Consider the following 18,426-nt stretch of genomic DNA (forward strand, 5'->3'; position numbering starts at 1 on the left):
TTTGCAGCACAGGCTAGCTGGATTGGATCAAAATACATTAGGGAAACACAAAGTGAGAACATAAATATATGTTGAATTGCAGCACACAGTTGAAAGAGGAGATACATGGTACCTAATCAAATAGGAAAGATGATACTACTACCATTTAGTTTCACATAAATCTCAAGATAAAACACAAAACTTCTAAGATGCAATGGCAATATGTTGATGGACTGGACATCCTAACTTATTTGTAGCATTCACGTGAAGCACAAGTTGGTGGGAGATTCAATTTTATGCAGAAGAAGCAGTGTGGACAACATATACTTTATATATTTAACCGAGGTTACCACATAATACTAAAGGAGTTCATTAGGGGCATGAAGGAAGGAAGAAATTAAAAGAAAACTTGCATGTAATAACATGTTGACTTAGTCTCAATTTTGAATTACTCTTATTCAACATATTTTCTTTCATGTAAATCTATACGAACAAAATTATTTCAAAAAGGGTCCCCATGCATGCCCACATGGTCACTTTTCTCCACAGGACATAAAGGATAACAAAAATCTAGAATCAACCAAGGTAGACAACAAGTGTTGATATCCCACGCAAAGACATTGATTGAGAAAGATGTGCAATTGTTTGATAACTTCATGATGCAAGGACCATTTGATCAAGTCAATCCTAACTCAACATGCATGGTTGATAACATATGCATAGAAAAGTTCCTAGTAAGAATCAACAACAATCAACCAACGATGGTGTGTTTCTAGCATGTTGACTCATCTTGTACAACGCTACACCACCCAAAGTTTATCGAGAGGAAATATTTCTTTATGTAATTCATATGATTTTATTCAGAAAACACGAATAATAGATTGCGGAGTCAGAAATGGGACTCTGAAGAGTTATTAGTGGTTGACAAGAGCAAGAAAAGTAGTCACGATCTAAGCTACGTCAAGCAAAATCATGATGAAAGAATGGCAAACACAATCAAGGAAAAGATAATAGACTAGCATGGCCACGACAGTAGGAGACATCATCTAAGCTCTAACCGGCCGAATGGCCACAGATCGTGCTCGTACGCGTGCGGATATGCATGATCACAATCTATATGTCTTCTTTCTTCGTGTTTTGTTCTTTTGTTCTTGTTGGATCTAGTATAAGAATGTAATAGTGTAGGGACGACAAGTAGTTGCGAGATGTGCGACATATCATTTGGCCGTGTGGTGGTACATGCCATGTAACGTTTACCATGTATTACAGATCTTATAATCCTATAATCGATTGCACCCCGCAATGCTAGTACTGAGAGCATTTATGACACTCGATTTGATATACCACAACTGGTATCATGGCACATAACGTACGATATTTTTGAGTTGTTGTTTATTCTCGGTTCGTCTTCGGGGGTGCACCAAAATGAACATTATGAAATTTTCGAGTTGTTCTTGTCTTTTTGAAAACAGTGAAGGGCCGAAGCCTAAAAAGTAGGCAAGCATGAGAGCCTTTAGATCTTCGTAAGTGTTTCATTTTGTATTGAGATGAGCACAAGATCCTAACAGAAACCGAAACGATAGAAAAAGTCCAAGTAGTCATTCTCTCTGTTCTTGGTTTACTGATTTCAAAAGTTGTTTCATTTTTTACTTTTGCCTGTAGGTTTGCATTATTTTTTATTTTTCTAGTTTATGCAATCTTGGTATCCATTTAAGGAATATATATATATATATGAATTGCTCATAAAACATCCAATGACTACTTTTTTTTAATTGTTTGGAATGCTTAGCGCAAACATGTCCCATAACATTTAGAATAGACCCCCATGTCTCCCTCGAAGAGTGACTTGGGGCCATGTTTGATAAGCTACTCATTTTAGCCCCTTTATATTGTAAAGGGGTTAAGGTGAATGCCCTTCGAAACCTTCCACTTATACGTGTTGGTGACGCTTGACTTGAAGATCGATGCACTCCGGCACATGGTCCTCCTATTTGTGAGCGTAGTGCAAAGCCAACTCTTCTATTGTTCAACGTATAATGGAAGGGTTTGTTCCCGAGGCCTCTCATTTCCAGATAGTGTAATCTGCAATGTGATTGAATATTCAACATTCGATGGTGGGTGGGTAGAGGAAGAGAGATCATCTTATTCAAATCTAGCTAGTAGTGTGATTGAAGCAAACCGAGGAGGCAGAGGGTGTTATATATCCATGAGAGGGGACACTTCTTTTTCAAAGATAATAAATACGCAATGCCTTGGATGGAATCTTGATATGACATTATGAAACCCGCACAACACGTTTTTTTAACGAGGCAAAAGACTTGACATTTTCATTGATTAAGAAGAAGAGAATTGCCTGGTTAATTGATGGAAAACCGGGCTAAAACCGATACAACACAACCCACATGACATAGGCACCACCGGCCAACCTGGCCACCGACATGGAACAGAAGCCACGACGGCACTTGCCAACGGATGGCCACACGCGCAAGCAACCGACAACTCCGACTTTAACGACGAGCAACACAGGGGGAATATGCAGGACTTGCGCCGACCGTGCCGAAAAGAGCACCTCAGACACGCCGGGAAGAACCGACTATCGAAGACCACGCTGCGACCCAAGCTCCTCTTAACGCCATCATTGTTGCCAAACAGAAACCAGCGCCCCGCCTCAGCAAACCACACGGCGAAGCTGCCGCCATCGACGGTGAAGATGCCATCATCCTCCAGTCTCTCAGTCGTAGCCGGCTCCGAGACGATGCCCCCAAGGAGGAGAAAGACGCGAAGACGCCTCCATCGCCCAATCCAATGGATCTGAGGTTTCCCTCCGGAGCCCAAGCCGTGGGGAGAAGGAGCAACTCCACAACGATGCTTCCAAGAAAGATCACGGCACCCGCGGGTGCCGCCGTCGCCGACTCCGGTGAAGACCGAAGCAAGGATTTCTCCCAGAGATATGACGACCACCTGCCACCACCGACCGCCGCCCACTGACCACCACCCCTGCCGAGGCCGACCTCACTCTGGCCACGGGATCCCACGATCCACCGCGACCAGACTCGCACCACCTCCTGGCCGAAGCCGCCACCACCATACCCGGGGCCGCCGCCCCGGAGCCCAAGAGCCGCCACGTCATCGTCATCACCGTCGGCAGGAGACCGGCCAGGCCCGACGGCATGGAGCCCACATCGCAAAGCTGGAGGCAAGGGAGGGCCTGACCAGACTGCGACCTCGCCCCAAGCCTTGCCTCGGTAGCCCGGAGGACAGCCAAAGCCGCCGCCGGAAGGCTACAGTCGAGCCGCACCAGATCTGAACCGCTGGAAGCCGGAGCCGCACGAGCGAGAAAGAGCGGTCACAGCCGCCTAGCCTCGACCTACCGCTGGACGTCGCGAGGCCGCCGTCGTAGCCGCGCCTACTCGCCACTCCGCCCAGCCGTCGCGCTGCCGGAGGAGCAGCCGCCATCATGGGACCCGCAGCCTGGACCACCACCAACCCGAGCGGGGGACAAGTCGCGCCGAGGCGCGAACAGTGCACCGACCGCGGAGCCGCCGAGCTGCCCACACCGCCACCACCAGGCCCAGCCTCGCCGAGCCCTCGATCCGCCAGAGCGCGGTCGCCCACGCTGGAACCCCCCGCCGTCCGCGCCGCATCTGGTCGCCGTGACGCCACCGCCGCGCCGCCCCTACCCCCGGACCACTGGATCCGCGCCAGCCAACGCCGGAGCCGCGCCCGCTCGCCCGCCGGACCCCGCCGAGCTCGTACGCCAGATCCGCCCGTGGGCCACCCTGAGAGAAGCCCCACCGCCACCCTCCCTGGAGCCTGACCGGGCTTTGTCGGCGGGCTCCTCAGGCGGCGGCGAGGTGCTGGGGCAGAGGGGGGGGGAGGAAGTAGCCGGCGCCGGTGGGGTTCCCCCAGGTCGCCCGAGAGAGGCGATGCGGGGGTCGGGTAAGCTGACCAAAACATGCATCCAAGCGGAAGTTGGGATCCCCGCACAACACGTGGAGTACCAAGAAGGCTTCATGTCGATCCAACGACACATAGGTACCACCAGGACAAGAAATGACACATAGTTTGATGCGTATCATTTTTACAGAACATGTACGTAGTCGTAAGCAGAGAAGAGACCGACAAGATGACACGAGTTCTCAAGGCCCTCCCGCTCACGTGCCACTGGCGCCAGGGACGTACCTAGAGTGAAAATAGCCTAGCGTCCTTGTATAAACCACACACGCATGCATCACACAAATTTGGAGTGTCACAAAAGTAATATTTTTCTTGAACAAAACTATTCATATAGCACAAAATGTACTAACTATACTCGGTAGGAAAATAATTGTGACCGGCCACCGGAGGTCACCTCGGTCCCCGTATAAATACCCAAGCCGCCCGGCCCACCAGTCCCCGTATAAATACATAGTGTGAAATTTGAATGTGGGTGGGTGGAAACTTGATATGATATTATGAAACCTACAAGGCACGTGGAGGATCGAGAAGACTTTATATCGATTCCATGACATATAGCTACAACTAGGACAAGAAATGACATGTAGTTTGATGCCTATCATTTTGTACAAGATGTATGCAGTCATAGCCGCAGAGACGGACAAGATGACACGACGAGTTTTGAAGAACCTCTCACTCGCCTGCCACTAGCGCCAGGGACATACCTAGAGTGAAAATAGCCTAGTATCCTTGTATGAGCCACACACACACATGACTCATACAAATTTGGCGTGTCACAAACTATCCATATAACACAAAATGTAGTATCACATAGGAATATTAAAAAAAGTTGCTCATAAAAACATCCGGTTACTACATGCTACTACAAACATCTCCCATCACATTTAGAATAGACCCCCATGGTTCCCACGAAGAGATGAGTTAGTCCCATGTTTGATAAGCTACTCCACCTAGCACAGTCACATTGCAAGAGGATTTGGTGACCGCCCTATGAAAGCTTGAACTTCTATGTGTAGGTGTTGTATGACTTGAAGAGCCATGATTTGCAGCGCATTGTCGTATTTCTTCTCGGCATAGTGCAAAATCAACTCTTGTGTTGTTCGACACGTAATGGCATGGTTTGTTCCCAAGGCCTCTCATTTCTGGATGGTGCAATGTGATTGAACATTCAACATCGGATGATGGGAGGGTAGAGGAAGAGAGAACATCTTATTCAAAGATAGCTAGTCGTGCGATTGACGCGGACCGAGAAGGTAGAGGGTGTTATATATCCACGAGAGGAGATGCTTCTTTTTCAAAGAAAATAAATACGCAGTGATGAATCTGAACGTGGCTGGGTGGAATCTTGATATGTTATTACGAAACCTGCACAACACGTGGAGTGTCGAGAAAGCTTCAAGTTGATTCAATGACAGGTAGCTACCACTAGGACAAGCAATGACACATAGTTTGATGACTATCATTTTCTAACGTAGCCGTAAGCAAAGAGGAGACGGACAAGAGGACACGACGAGTTTTCAAGGCCCTCCCGCTCGCCCGCTCTGGCACCAGTGACTCAAATACCTAATGTGAAAATAGCCTAGTATCATCGTGTGAACCGCACACACATGCCTTATACAAATTTGGAGTGTCACAAAACGATTATTTTCTTTTTGGAAACAATTCAACACAAAATGCACCGAGTACTACATAGGAAAACAATTATGACCGGCCATAGGGGGTCACCTCGCTCCCCGTATAAATACCAAGCCACGCGGCCCACCGGCCACGCCCAACCACATCCCACCTCGCCTCCTCCCCCGCACACACCGCACCACACCGCACGCATCTCCCCTCCTCCCCCTCCGCGACACAGATCCCCTCCCCTCTTCGCTCCCCGCTCCTCCTGCCTCCGATCTCTATAAAAGACCAGAAATTTCGAAATTTTCCGCGGACCTTTCCTGCCCGCGCGCCTCTTCCCGCCAAATTCCGGCCTCGGATCCGCTCTGATTCGGCCCGGCCGGGCGGGGTCTGTCGCCATGGCGGAGGCGACGCTGGAGGGGAGCGAGCCGGTGGATCTGTCCAAGCACCCCTCCGGCATCATCCCCACGCTCCAGTAAGTCCCCGATCCGCCCCGCCCCGGGTCGCCGCCGGCGATGGCACGGGGAGATCCCGTCGCCGGTGGCTCGTTGACCTGGTTTGGTTTAGTAGATCCTTCGGGTGCGGGCGGCGCCTGCTGGAGAGGGGGCAGTAATTAGGCTAATCGGTTCGAGTAGTACTAGTAATCACATACCAACCATACCAGGAAAAAATTAAATTGCCGGGATAGCTGGATTGCTGGGTGATGTAGTACGAGGGGCGATAATTAGTCTAACCGGTTTGAGTAATAAGTATTAATCACATGCAATTTTGCCCCGGATATTAGGATTTGGATCCGTCACAGCGAGGGAGAGACCCAAGGGTTTGCTCTGTCTCTTGCCGAGCCAACAAGCATGCCAAAATTCGTCCCTTGTTCCCAAAGATGGGATAGTTTCTTGGCCCTCACCCACTTACTTAGGCGGCGAAAACCTTGGCCAGCGTGCGTTTCTGCACTGAAGCAACGGGAGTTGAACATTTTTCAGTCTTGCCTGCTAGCAAATCATACTTGTACTAGCCAGCATGTGAAAACTTAATCCATGGGTACTAACTCCCTCTGTTCCTAAATATTTGTCTTTCTAGAGATTTCAACAAGTGACTACCTACGGAGCAAAATGAGTGAATCTACGCTCCAAAATATGTCTATATACATCCGTATGTGATAGTCCATTTGAAATCTCTAAAAAGACAAATATTTAGGAATGGAGGGAGTAGTAGGCTAGTAGCATGGTGTATTTGCTTGTTATTGTGCGTTGACAAGTGAGGAATGCTTGTGGCGTGGTCTAAAATTGTTGGATTGCCATGTTATGTTTCAGCGCTAGTAATTGTAGTTTTCTAGATGATGTTGTGTTTTGCTTATGACCTTCTTTTGCCATTTCTATTGAGAAAATTGAGTTTGTTGTTTGTGTATCCTCTTATCTTATGGCAGGAATATCGTGTCAACTGTCAATTTGGATTGTAAGTTAGACCTCAAAGCAATAGCTCTGCAAGCACGTAACGCAGAATATAATCCAAAGGTATGACGATTGGCCAGTGTTCCTGTGGGCATGTTTTCACTTAAAGTTTTTTTATTTATTTGCGTGCATCACTGTTTTCTAAGGTTATTTGTGCTACCATGTAACACATATATAAGGCAAACATTCCCAAGGTCTTTGAATGATGTAATTTGAAATTGCGCCCAGAGTACATGCTTCTGGTTGAGTTTTTTTTTTCTGGGAAATGCCAAAGAGTTATGATTTCTTTTGACCATGTGCATGTTCATGTACTTTGTGTTGCATATAAATTTTCCTGGAAAAAAGACAAGTTTTGTGCTCCTGGTTCAAAAAACAAATTTAGATCTAAAAAAGTTGTTTTTTTAAGGCAAATTTTTTTTTTGGCCCAGGGCGCAAAACTGTTCTTTTCCCCATGGTTTCAATTTGATAGGGTAATGCTAAGGGAAGATAGTAAAGATGCACCCCGCAATCAGCTTGTAACATAAATAAGAACTCATTTTCCCTACAAATGAGATCCAGCAGTTAGCAGATATCATATGTGCTGCAGTTACCAGATAAAGCTTGACTGTAGTGGGAGTATGTTGAATTGAATGTAATGTCTTAAGCTGAATATACGCTATTGAGTTTGCTACCCAATAAGTGAACGGTGATAGAGTTGCATACAGAGAGTATGCATATTAGCAACTTGATTATCTGCGTATTTTCTGGTGATACGTCCTGTTTTATGTAACTTAGTTGTTCTGTTCCATGTGTTAATGCTTTTGTTTGTTTACTTTTCTCTTCATACAGCGTTTTGCTGCAGTTATCATGAGAATAAGAGAACCAAAAACTACAGCACTGATATTCGCGTCGGGTAAAATGGTATGGTCCAACTTCACTTGAGCACTTATAAGCTTGTATGTTCTTGACTATTAGAATGCCTATTTTCATGAGCTGCTGTTGCACACTTGCACTGCCACCGGTTAGAATTGTTTTATTTAGTTTTTCAATCGCCACATGTACCACATTAATAAATTTATACCTAATTTGTACTCTTTTATAAATGTGCAAGTTAAAATTTGCATGCACAAGAAATTATGTTCTTATTTTTGTAGATAACTAATTACTCTGTTCCACTAATGGAATGAGCGGTTACCCGTAGCTTAATTTCATTGCCGTTAAGCATCATCAATATCTCCTGTTTATCCGCAATAGATGAACCCTAAAATGATGTACTCCAGTATCTGTGGAAGGATAATTTGCAATGAAAGATGACTTTGAATGTTATTTGGATCGAAATCTTTATTCAAATAAACTCTTGGTTGTCATCACTAATCTTATGGCAATTCTCAGCTGGAAGAAAGATATTTATTGTTATTTTTGAAGAAAGGAACTTTGGTTGTCTTATTGATTGAAAAGTGTACCAAGTTTCAGAGAACTACCACCATGTATACAACTAGCCGTCCATCTTTACTTATGTTAACGCAAGTCCTGTTGCAGGTATGTACTGGAGCAAAGAGCGAACAACAATCCAAGCTTGCAGCAAGAAAGGTATTCCATTGTTTGCTTCGATTATTTGGTATATGCTGTCTGAGAGGTTTCTGAAGTCTAACACACAATGTTGTTCCCAGTATGCTCGTATCATTCAGAAACTTGGCTTTCCAGCTAAATTCAAGGTAACTGTTCCAGGCATGTAATAGTTCTCATGATTTCATGAGTACACCTGTGCTCTGACCAATTTCATCTCGTGAGACAGTCCTAACATTTGTGCTATATCAGGATTTTAAGATTCAGAATATCGTTGGCTCCTGTGATGTTAAATTTCCAATTAGACTGGAGGGCCTTGCATATTCTCATGGTGCTTTCTCAAGTGTAAGTTGAATGATTCCATGTCCCTTTGAGAACCTCTGCGTGTGCATGTTGCTGTTATTCTCGAGCGTAAGTTGAGTGATGTTCACCTTTTCGTTGTTTGGTTTTCAGTATGAGCCGGAACTTTTTCCTGGTCTGATCTATCGAATGAAGCAACCGAAGATTGTTCTTCTGATTTTTGTTTCAGGCAAGATTGTCTTGACCGGGGCAAAGGTAGCAGTCTTTTACTGTACATATACTTCCATTGGCTATTCTTTTAGTACATCTGAAAGACACTAAAACTGTTGTCTTTCCAGGTGAGAGAAGAGACATACACTGCCTTTGAAAATATATATCCTGTACTCACAGAGTTCAGAAAAGTTCAGCAATGGTATGCACTATTATTGACAATGTTATGTTTGCCGTGCGCTAGAAACCTAGTAAAATAAGGAGATCTCTTGTTCAGTTGTTAAAGTTTGAGCATTTTGGTGGATAGTTGCAGTTGATATGTGCATGTGTCATATGGTAGTGAGAAACCTTTTGGATATTTTTTATAATATAGAGCAACTGTACATTGCAAATTCTTGAAGCATTTTTTTGAATTTTCGAATTCTTGAATATTATGATTGTAGTTGGTCATTTAACATGTCTTGTTTTGGAGCAGCATGCTCATGCTTTTCTTTGGACTTTTAAGTTTTCTTGCATGGAGGTTGATGAGAACGTGTAAAGTTGATTTCCAGTGCCTTCATCTCTCTACTTAGGTGGCGTTGCTGTGGCTTAGATTGCTATATGCAATTTATGTAATAATAATACTGTCTGGTTGACTGACTTAGGGCTATGCGTCCTTTTTCCTTGCAGATGTTTGGGTGCATTTTAATTTTTCAGATTTGAAGTAAAACTGATTGTTTCTTGTTTGTCTCTGCTTGCAGATTAACTCACCTGATTCACAACTACAAGGTCCCGTGGGATTTTGCCACCTTGAGAGCCGTGACTGCTAATTTTAACTGTACATATATAGTCTGGAGGAGCCCATAGCATGTTGCAATTTGATGCGAGCTTTGATGTCGTGGATGGAGGCTCGAGACGTCTTATCCATTTGGTCTCCTGATGATGATGATGATGATAATAGGTCTGCCTTGTGATCGACCGAAGAGTTGGTCATCACGGGTCTTAATTCCGAGTAGAGTTTATATGTGACCTGCACAGAAGACAATGTGCAACAAGGCAACTTGGGAGATGAGCTCTGCGTGCTTTGAGTCTTTTCTGAGTACTTACGGTGAACTGCGCTGCACTGCACGGTGTAGTTTTCATGCCGTAGGTACAATGATGAGAAGGCTGATGTTGTTAGACGATGTCATATTGGGCAATCTGTATTATGTACTCCTACCTATGTGTGTCCCTTTTCTTTTTATTGCCGTTTGTACTCATTGTGATGTTCCAACTTGCATGACAATGAATAGCGAAACTGTTGTATGTTGGTCTAGATTTCTTGGTTGCCCCATTGTGTTTGCGGCATACCCATGGTGCTTCCTTGCCTGCTTCATTGAAGAATCAGGGTTTTCTTTTGCACGGCAGTTGAACCTTGTGCACAGTGCCAGCTCCGCTGTCGCCATCGGTCGAGCCTGAGCCAAAGACAACGGCGACGCAGGTAGAGGGTCTGAGGCAGGGCAGGAAGGCAAGGCGCAAACGACTTTCAGCCATTGGATTTTGATCAAACGGGTCAGAAGAGGTGACTGTAACATTTTTTTTTTCCACAGTCGGCTCATGTAGTTGACCCCTTCTTACTTCATTGGCTTCTGCTTGTTGCCTCCTAGGGGATGATGGGTTTGATCGGCTACATGCCCACTCAGGTACTTGGACGACATCAAGCTCTGGGTTCGCAAGGCGACAAAGGGAAAACCTTCCTCTCACCGATCTACACCGGCAAGTCCATGGATTAGCCGCTTCAACGGTCGGTGGAGGGGAGGGGAGTCTTGGTGCCTCGGCTTCGGCTAGTAGATAGGTTTTGGTTTTAGTTCTCCCTGGGGTAGTGCTTGGATGGATGGTGACGCTTTTTTGAGTAGTCTTTTGCACTCCGATCCTCCTCAAGTTCATCCGTCGGGTCCGATTATACGGTGCTCCGGCGTAGATTCCTGCCAGCTCCTCAAGGCGGCGAGGTTAGAGTTTTTCGTCGTGCGTATGCGATGGCAAGATTTGGTGTCAGGTTCTTCAGATCGATTCAAGGGTCCAACAACAACGACTACGGCTCCGGGATGCTAATCCTTACGGGCACGTGCACAAGGTCAAGCCGGTCCCAGTATGAGAGCGGGGATAGCGACAAGTCAGCGGCTCATTCTGACGGCCGCAGTGGTTGTTCGTTAGTCTGGACACCTAGATGTAATTTTTATCGTGCTTTGTACTTTTCGATGAATTTATAATGGTAGAGATCCTATTCTTTTCGGAAGAAAAAGCCTTGTGTTGGGTTTTAATAGTCGGCCGTGTTGTGGCGCCATGAGGATGAGGGCAAGCAAGCATAGCAAGAAGGCTTTGAAGAGTCAACTCAGCGATCCGATCCACTTGCACTACATTTGGCGTGACAGCCTCAGGTGTTACTGCTAATGAATGCTGATGCACTCGCGGCCTCAGGTACCGGAGTTGAACTAATCGTACATACATACAGGAAACAAACGGAGCTACTACAGTGCAAGTATACTACTAGTCGTAGCAGTGCGACCGCTCAACCAGCCAGCTAGTGCACGTGTTGTAATCACGTTGACCACAGATAATCTGCCACCTACACCGTCGACAGCGCTGCACCGGCGGCGCCCCGGCACCGCCACCGCCGGCCGTTCAACGGCTACCATGCATGCGTCCACCTGATGGCGCCATCGGCCGGCGGCACCAGTCAGTCGGCCGGCAAGGCAAGGCAAGGCGCCCGTCGTCCGTGCGTCGCCGGTGGTCCGGTCACTGCGTCTGCGGCGTGGGGGCGCCGGCCCCGCCGAAGTACTGGGTGCTGAGATCGTACCGGTTGGCGGCGCCGTCGGCGTCCTGACCACCGCCGTTTGACGACGGGGAGCCGTGCTGGTGGGCGCCGTCGTAGACGACGCGGAGGTTGGGGTCGCCCGGCTGCCACTCCACCTTCTTCTTGGCGCCGCACCGCTTGTCGCGGCACCGGAAGTAGCTCCTGCACAATGCGCCGCACCGCCGCGCGCCCTTCGTTATCAGCACTAGGATTTCCCACAAGGTGTTGGCCGGCCGGCAGATCGACATGCATCGTTTACTTCCGTCTACGTACCTGATTTTCTGGATGTTCTTGATGAACTTCTGGCCGTACTTCTTCCACTGGTACCCGTCCTCCGGCATCACCAGCGGCTGGCCGCCGGCTGCCTCCGCCCAAGCTCCCTGCTGCTGCTCCTCCTCGTCGCCATGATGACCTCGCTCACCTCCTTCGTTCCCTCTGCAAATTAACCAACGATACATAGAAATATAACTCTCATGGATCATCGTGTACATGAATGAACGAGAGCACTTGCAACTAATCTGACCAAGAAAACAGGGACATGCATGAATCTAGCTAGCTACTAGCTAAAATAAAAACTCGATCGAGACAATCAGATTCAGAGCACACAAGGATTTGGAGCAGATCAAGGGAGGATGCATGAACGAATGATTCCTACGAAAGGGACGCTTCTTTTGTTTTGCTCGGCGGCCGGCTTGGTGAAGGAGATATATATCCCCTGTGGATATGTTTGGAGAAACCGTAAACGATCGACCACGACAACAAATTAATTAGGCTAGTCATGTATAATCAAGTTGATAACCCTAAAACCGAATTGGTTTAGCCAAAAACTCCAACACAAATTAAGTTAGATATCTTCACACAGAGATCTACAGAGCCAGAGAGAGAGAGAAGGCGTGAGGGGTCATACTCATACGTTGTGGGCGGCTGTGAGGTTGAGGCCATGGCGGAAACCGACGAGGAGCGGGTCACCGGAGTGCTTCCATGCTCACGCTGTTGCTAACTACTAGTAGCTACATGAACGGATGGGGGGCTGTGAGCTTCGGCTAGTTGCAGAAGAGAGTGTATATATATACACAAGAGAGAGGGGTGGGGTGGGGGTGGGGGGTGTGTGTCGAGGGATCGGAGTACTAGCTACTAGTGGATGAGAAGCTTTGGGGTATCAATCGAGGTTATTTTTTGTTCAAATGGAAGCTTCAACGATGCAACGCGCGCGTGTTAACGTCGTCTGAGACCAAGAAAACTTTGGGTCACACGCTCTGTCCTACCCTAGCTACCCAGCTGATTCAGCAAAATTAGCTAGCGTGATGTTGTGCACGTACTACTATGAGTATTACCAAATTTACATCTCGGGCCCTAGTTTCAAGTGCGCTACTAGTGATTCTATATAGCTTAGTGATTCCCGCGGACAAAAATATATAGCTTAGTGAAATCAATCTATGTCAAAAAAAATTTGTTATTGCCGATTCGAAATCCACAGCCATCTGATCAAGTTTAATTTTCAATAATTTTTCTAAAAAATAGAAAAGGATCATTTTATAAGCAGTGAGCACAAAGTACATACACACGCGCACGCACGCAGTAAACCGATTTTTTTAGTTGCAGGCTTGCAGCACATGAAAAATCTTGATGTGGCCTCGCTATCAACGGGTCTACTTCGCTTGCAAGGAGTCCAAAAATATTACCCAGAAGAATTGATCCAGAAAACATAGATAATGCTGCATCCATTGAACCAGGCAAGGTGCAACTAGAGCTAGCCATATGCTTAATTGGCAGGTGGTGCCACTGTGTGATGTGATCCGCTCACATAAAATATATAGGGCCTCGTGGATGCATGGCATGCAAATTCACCCACGGATCACATGGAGGATCGATTCACTGCCGTGACGGCGGCTTTAATTCCGTTAGCGCACGCCCGTACTGATCAGCGGCCTGACGTCGGCCGCGGTGCGTCACGTCAGGGAACCTTTCCTGGCCATGCATGCATGGCGCGCGCGGGCGCTCGCTTGTTCCGAGAAGCTGCCTCGGCGATCAGTTGGGCCGATTAGTTTGGAGTCATTGATGCTGGCGCTGGATCCAACGGGCTTCGCTTCACCTTCGATGCTGCCCACATGGAGCTTCCTTCCTCTTGTCTTGGTAAAAATCTTCTGTGTGTGGATGGTGAAAACTTTTACGGAGTATTAGTTACTACGTCCTTTTCGGTTTATTAGGCTCGGTAACCCTAGCTAGATAAATAATTCGATCAATATAATACTTACGAGTTATATATTATAAAAATGATGCCATTAAAAAAATTAAACGTCCTGGTTTTTAATGGTAGTATAACTTTTGTGGATACACAATTTGTGTTGCATCAGGTGACCATAAACGAGCAGGCATCTTCAACCTCTCCAAGAACTCCGGGAACCCTTAGCTATCATGCAATTATTAGCACAATCAGCAGATCCCATCTAGATACTCTGTCTAGATTGTCCACCCCCAACTCGATGAGTTGACTGCCAGCTCGCTGAGTACATCTTGCACACCATCATCGTAACCCATTTGGTGATATAGTCACATAGAAGCAGGAGCATGATTTTGTTACTCATACAGTGAGGGTCGAACCTTGGTAAATTTGGTGTCGCTTGTTTATATCTGATAACCCGAGGTGGCTTCTCTTTGTCCCACTGTTCCAAGTTAATTGAAATTGAACTCCCTTTTAAGTTTGACCAGCATATATATGTCACATCTAAGCTGATGTCCACTCTGTTTGTGGTTTATTTTATTTGTCCTACTCCCTCTGTCTAGGTGAGTAAGTCATCTTAGGTTGTGCACCGTGACCAAGGCAGAGGGAAAAACAAGAGAAGTTAATGTTCGTTTGCTAATTAATAGCATTGCATGCAATGAACTGACCACTGCATGTCGTGTTTGGTAGCCTCAAGTCATTAAAAGCAGACACACTCCACATCTCTTATTGGTTGATTCCTTTATTTATTTCAAGAAACAAAAAATAGAGTGGGAGTTAATGCAGCGCGCCTAAGTGTTTTGAGATTATTTGGTTTTCGTAAGATGACTTACTCACCTAGACGGAGGGAGTAGTTTTTTTTCTTGTTGCTGCAATATATATTTGTGGGAGTTTAGATGTGACATCCTTAAAAAATATCTAGATGTGAACTAGGCAAATTTTATAGAAAATTACACTAAAATCTATTCGACCTAAAACGTCTTATAAAAATTTACAAAGGGGGTACAACATTAAACATATATATTATGAAAATATTTTCTACAAGAATTTAGTGAAACTAGGGAAATTCTGGTGGGGCCAAATCAAGATCGGTCTACAGCAAATTAAATGGCATATGGATGCACCGGTCGATTATCTGTCCATCATTGACCCTCCGTCCATGGAAACTTTTCTTCTTATAGCTCTTAACACATGGGTGATAAAGTGATACTCCTATGCAACGTACGTGTTGCTTTTCTTTGGCTCTCAATCTTAAAAGGAGTACTACCAAATTAGCCACATGCAGCACTAGCTAGTATCCATGTTTTCTTGCATTCCATGCACGGAGAGTCGTCGCCTCCTCGATCGTGCTGCACTGCTGCCCCCGCCGACGCCGGCCGGCCGGCTTGCTCGGAACAAAGCAAGCAAGCGGCCCGTTTCCTCGTTGCTTCCCTGCCGCGCGCTTGCTTTTCTGCAGAGTGGACGACGACGGCGAGAAACCGCCGAGAAAGCTCCGCCCAGAGTCCAGTCGTCGGGGTCGTCAAGCAGAGGCGTCGGCTTCTGCATGCTCCCTCCCCGCGGGCCGGCGACGCCACATAACGCCAGTGCCGCGGCCAGAGTGACAACAAGGTGGCTGGGATAGATGCCGGCAACACGGTGTGCAACAGCTGATTGAGTTTTGATTCTTCAACTCATGCAAGACGGCGAGAGTATCCGCGCGGCTAGGTAAGGTAAGGTAAGGCTGCGAGTCGCCGTGTCCCTGTCCGCCTACCGGGCATGCCGAGTTGCCGACCTCCATCTTCCGGCGAAAGGTCGGGTCAGAGTACTCACGAATGATATAGCAACCGGACGGACGGGGAATGAATGGTGGCATACTGGCGTCCATTGAGCTCGGACGACCCTGGTCGGTGTTGGCGCAACAAGGCGGCGACTTGGGGAAAATCTAGCAGTACGTACGTGCTTCAGTGACAGACAAAGAATATGTTTCCTATACTTTTCTTGGAGTAGAACTATCGTTGACTACTTTGTTAGTGACAGCCGACGCTAGACGGGCACACTGGCGGTACGGAAGGAACAGTGACAGGGACACGGACAATGCCAACGGAGGCCTCCAAGGAGCTCGGTATTTTGAAAAAGATAAAATCAAAAGTCATATTTCAAAGTTTCAGAAAATTTTGAAAAAATTCCGCGGAAACTTGTATGATTCCCGCATGCACGTGTGAAAAAAATCATTTTAAATTTTTGTGATTTGAAGGCCGTACAGAAAAAACAAAATTCCGGCCCAACAACAAAAAATGGGCCCATTTTAGAAATACGTTTTTGTCTTTTTCCCGTACGCCATGTGTGAAAGTATATGGATATTTTAGGCAACCCCGGTGTAAGGGCATTTTTATCCCTTAGTTGGTTTTGGTGATTGATGACAATGCTTTTCCGGACTAATCATGTGCATCAAATATTTCAGATATATTGACTAGGCACAAGATGATTGGGCTCCCCTCAAAGGCTATAAAAGACGGCGTTTCTCTTCGGTTCTTTTCGGTGGTATTGAGTCGTAGGGAAACCGTACTATTAAGAGGGGGTCCGCTTTGGAAAGGTTGGGTGGATTCATCACGTACACATCGTCCCTTGCACCTCCTTTCCTCTTGCCTTTGGAGCATCCTAAATTTTCCTTGTCTATGCAATTATAGCTCTTGTTTGCCGAATTAGGAAGTGCGGTAGTACTGCTCGTTAGAGCGGTAGTACCGCAGGACCTTGCGGTAGTACCGCCCGCTGGTGCGGTAGTACCGCAAGGCCCCACAGTAGTACCGCTTCTGGTAAGCGGTAGTACCGTGGTCCCTGCTTAGTTCCGCAACTACGCGGCTGTAAGGGGCGGATGTAATTTTTTACATCCGCACCTCGCGCGGTAGTACCGTGGCTGGCTTACGGTACTACCGCGTCGGGTTTTTGCATCGACTCCAACTCTGCGAAAGTAGCCACGGATGTAATTTTTTATATCCGTGCCTTCCCATCCCTAGACAGCCCCTGCCTTGCGGTAGTACCGCAAGGGGGAGCGGTAGTACCGCGCCAGCAGTACTACCGCCCTCTGCCGTAGTGCTGTGTGGCTGTTCTGGTCACTGCCGCGTGGGCGGTAGTACCGCGGGGCTCTGCGGTAGTACCACGTACCCCTGCGGTAGTACCGCGCCTCAGGTGCGGTAGTACCGCGTCTCAGGTGCGGTAGTACCGCGTGCCCCTGCGGTAGTACCGCGTCTCAGGTGCGGTAATACCGCGCTGCGTAGCTGAGTTGGTGGATAACGGTCGGATTTGTTCTCCCACTATATAAGGGGTGTCTTCCTCCTCTAGTTGACCACCTTTTCCACCTCCAAGCTCCATTGTTGCTCTAAGCTCCATTTTCGCTCACCTAGTTGCATATCTAGACAACCTACTTTGATGCAAAGTTTAAATTGGTAAAGAAAAGCTAAAAATTGTTAGTTGCCTATTCACTCCCCCTCTAGTCAACTATATCTATCCTTTCAATTGGTATCAGAGCGTCGTCTCTCTATTAAGGACTTTGTCGTCCGAAGAGTATGGTTGACGTCGTAGACGGTGTGGAGGAGCACTCCGGTGTGAATCCGGTCTCATCTACGGGAGATGGGGGAACCGCGATCTCTCGTGAGGAATTAAATGTGGCGTTGGACACATTGAAAACCTCCATGATTACCGAGGTCGAAAGCATTTTTAATAAATACTTAGAAGGGCTTAAACTTTTCCCATGGTCGAACCCGCCAACAAGGCGAGTGATCCCGCCAATACTACTGAGGTCGAAAACCATTAAAAGTGAGTGATCCCGCCAACAAGGTGACGGATGCTACCTCCGACAAAGGGGAAGCTACTAGCGAGAAAGCTCCCTCTTCTAGTGGTAAAAATGGCACCGGCATCTTTGCCCATGTGGAACCTCCACCTGTCTATGGTGGACCGCTCCCTTCCACTCATTTGAATCATGCCGGCCCGGCTCCGAAGATTGAGAAGAATGTAGATTTTGATTCTTGGGTCTATCGTTTTAAGCGTCATTTAAATCATGTGAACACTAACCTTTGGAGAATCATTGAAGAAGGTTTTTATCTGCATGACCGAAGTAACTTCACTCCTAGAGAAGTTGTGGATCATCAATTGAATGAGAATGCTCTCTTCATCATCCAAGAAGCAATCCCACCCGAAGATCTTCCTCATCTCCGGCCCTACACCGTGGCCAAAGATGCTTGGCTCCAAGTTGTTTCCCTCTATCGGGGAAGCGCAAGCATTCAACGCTCCAACTATGAAGTGGTGCAAGATGAAGCCGATGAGTTTGCAATGAAAGAAGATGAAGAACCTCGTGAGCT

General features: G+C 46.9%; 2 protein-coding genes across 4 annotated transcripts; one reads left to right on the top strand and one right to left on the bottom strand.

The window, feature by feature from the left end:
• Positions 1–5,717: 5,717 nt before the first annotated feature.
• LOC123095622 (TATA-box-binding protein 2) lies at positions 5,718–10,371 on the top strand. Of its 2 annotated transcripts, XM_044517148.1 has the most exons (9): positions 5,718–6,031; positions 6,980–7,067; positions 7,833–7,904; positions 8,523–8,573; positions 8,654–8,698; positions 8,802–8,894; positions 9,003–9,104; positions 9,188–9,261; positions 9,800–10,371. In XM_044517148.1, coding segments are annotated over exons 1-9 (603 nt in total). In that variant the 5' UTR covers positions 5,718–5,954; the 3' UTR covers positions 9,801–10,371. The 2 variants fall into 2 exon arrangements, with proteins under 2 accessions (XP_044373083.1, XP_044373084.1); XM_044517149.1 differs by lacking the exon at positions 9,188–9,261.
• Positions 10,372–11,402: 1,031 nt separating this feature from the next.
• On the bottom strand, positions 11,403–12,956 carry LOC123099346 (WRKY transcription factor WRKY24). Of its 2 annotated transcripts, none has more exons than XM_044521518.1 (3): positions 12,785–12,908; positions 12,145–12,306; positions 11,403–12,033 (listed from the first exon to the last, which is right to left on the bottom strand). In XM_044521518.1, the coding sequence occupies exons 1-3, from the start codon at positions 12,811–12,813 to the stop codon at positions 11,814–11,816; spliced, it is 411 nt and encodes a 136-aa protein (XP_044377453.1). In that variant the 5' UTR covers positions 12,814–12,908; the 3' UTR covers positions 11,403–11,813. The 2 variants fall into 2 exon arrangements, with proteins under 2 accessions (XP_044377453.1, XP_044377452.1); XM_044521517.1 differs by having other exon boundaries at positions 11,405–12,033; positions 12,779–12,956.
• Positions 12,957–18,426: the final 5,470 nt, after the last annotated feature.

Source organism: Triticum aestivum, chromosome 4D (genome assembly GCF_018294505.1).
Source record: "Triticum aestivum cultivar Chinese Spring chromosome 4D, IWGSC CS RefSeq v2.1, whole genome shotgun sequence".
Taxonomy (NCBI): Eukaryota; Viridiplantae; Streptophyta; class Magnoliopsida; order Poales; family Poaceae; genus Triticum; species Triticum aestivum.

What these genes read in the sequence shown, in the direction of transcription:
- LOC123095622 (XM_044517148.1), top strand. Translation starts at nt 5,955, where the DNA reads ATGGCGGAGGCGACGCTGGAGGGGAGCGAGCCGGTGGATCTGTCCAAG. An exon ending in ACGCAGAATATAATCCAAAG is followed by an intron (nt 7,068 to 7,832) that starts GTATGACGATTG and finishes CTCTTCATACAG; the next exon opens with CGTTTTGCTGCAGTTATCAT. An exon ending in TATTCGCGTCGGGTAAAATG is followed by an intron (nt 7,905 to 8,522) that starts GTATGGTCCAAC and finishes GTCCTGTTGCAG; the next exon opens with GTATGTACTGGAGCAAAGAG.
- LOC123099346 (XM_044521517.1), bottom strand. Translation starts at nt 12,813, where the DNA reads ATGGCCTCAACCTCACAGCCGCCCACAACGTATGA. An exon ending in CAGCCGCCCACAACGTATGA is followed by an intron (nt 12,307 to 12,778) that starts GTATGACCCCTC and finishes GTTAATTTGCAG; the next exon opens with AGGGAACGAAGGAGGTGAGC. An exon ending in AAGAACATCCAGAAAATCAG is followed by an intron (nt 12,034 to 12,144) that starts GTACGTAGACGG and finishes CGCATTGTGCAG; the next exon opens with GAGCTACTTCCGGTGCCGCG.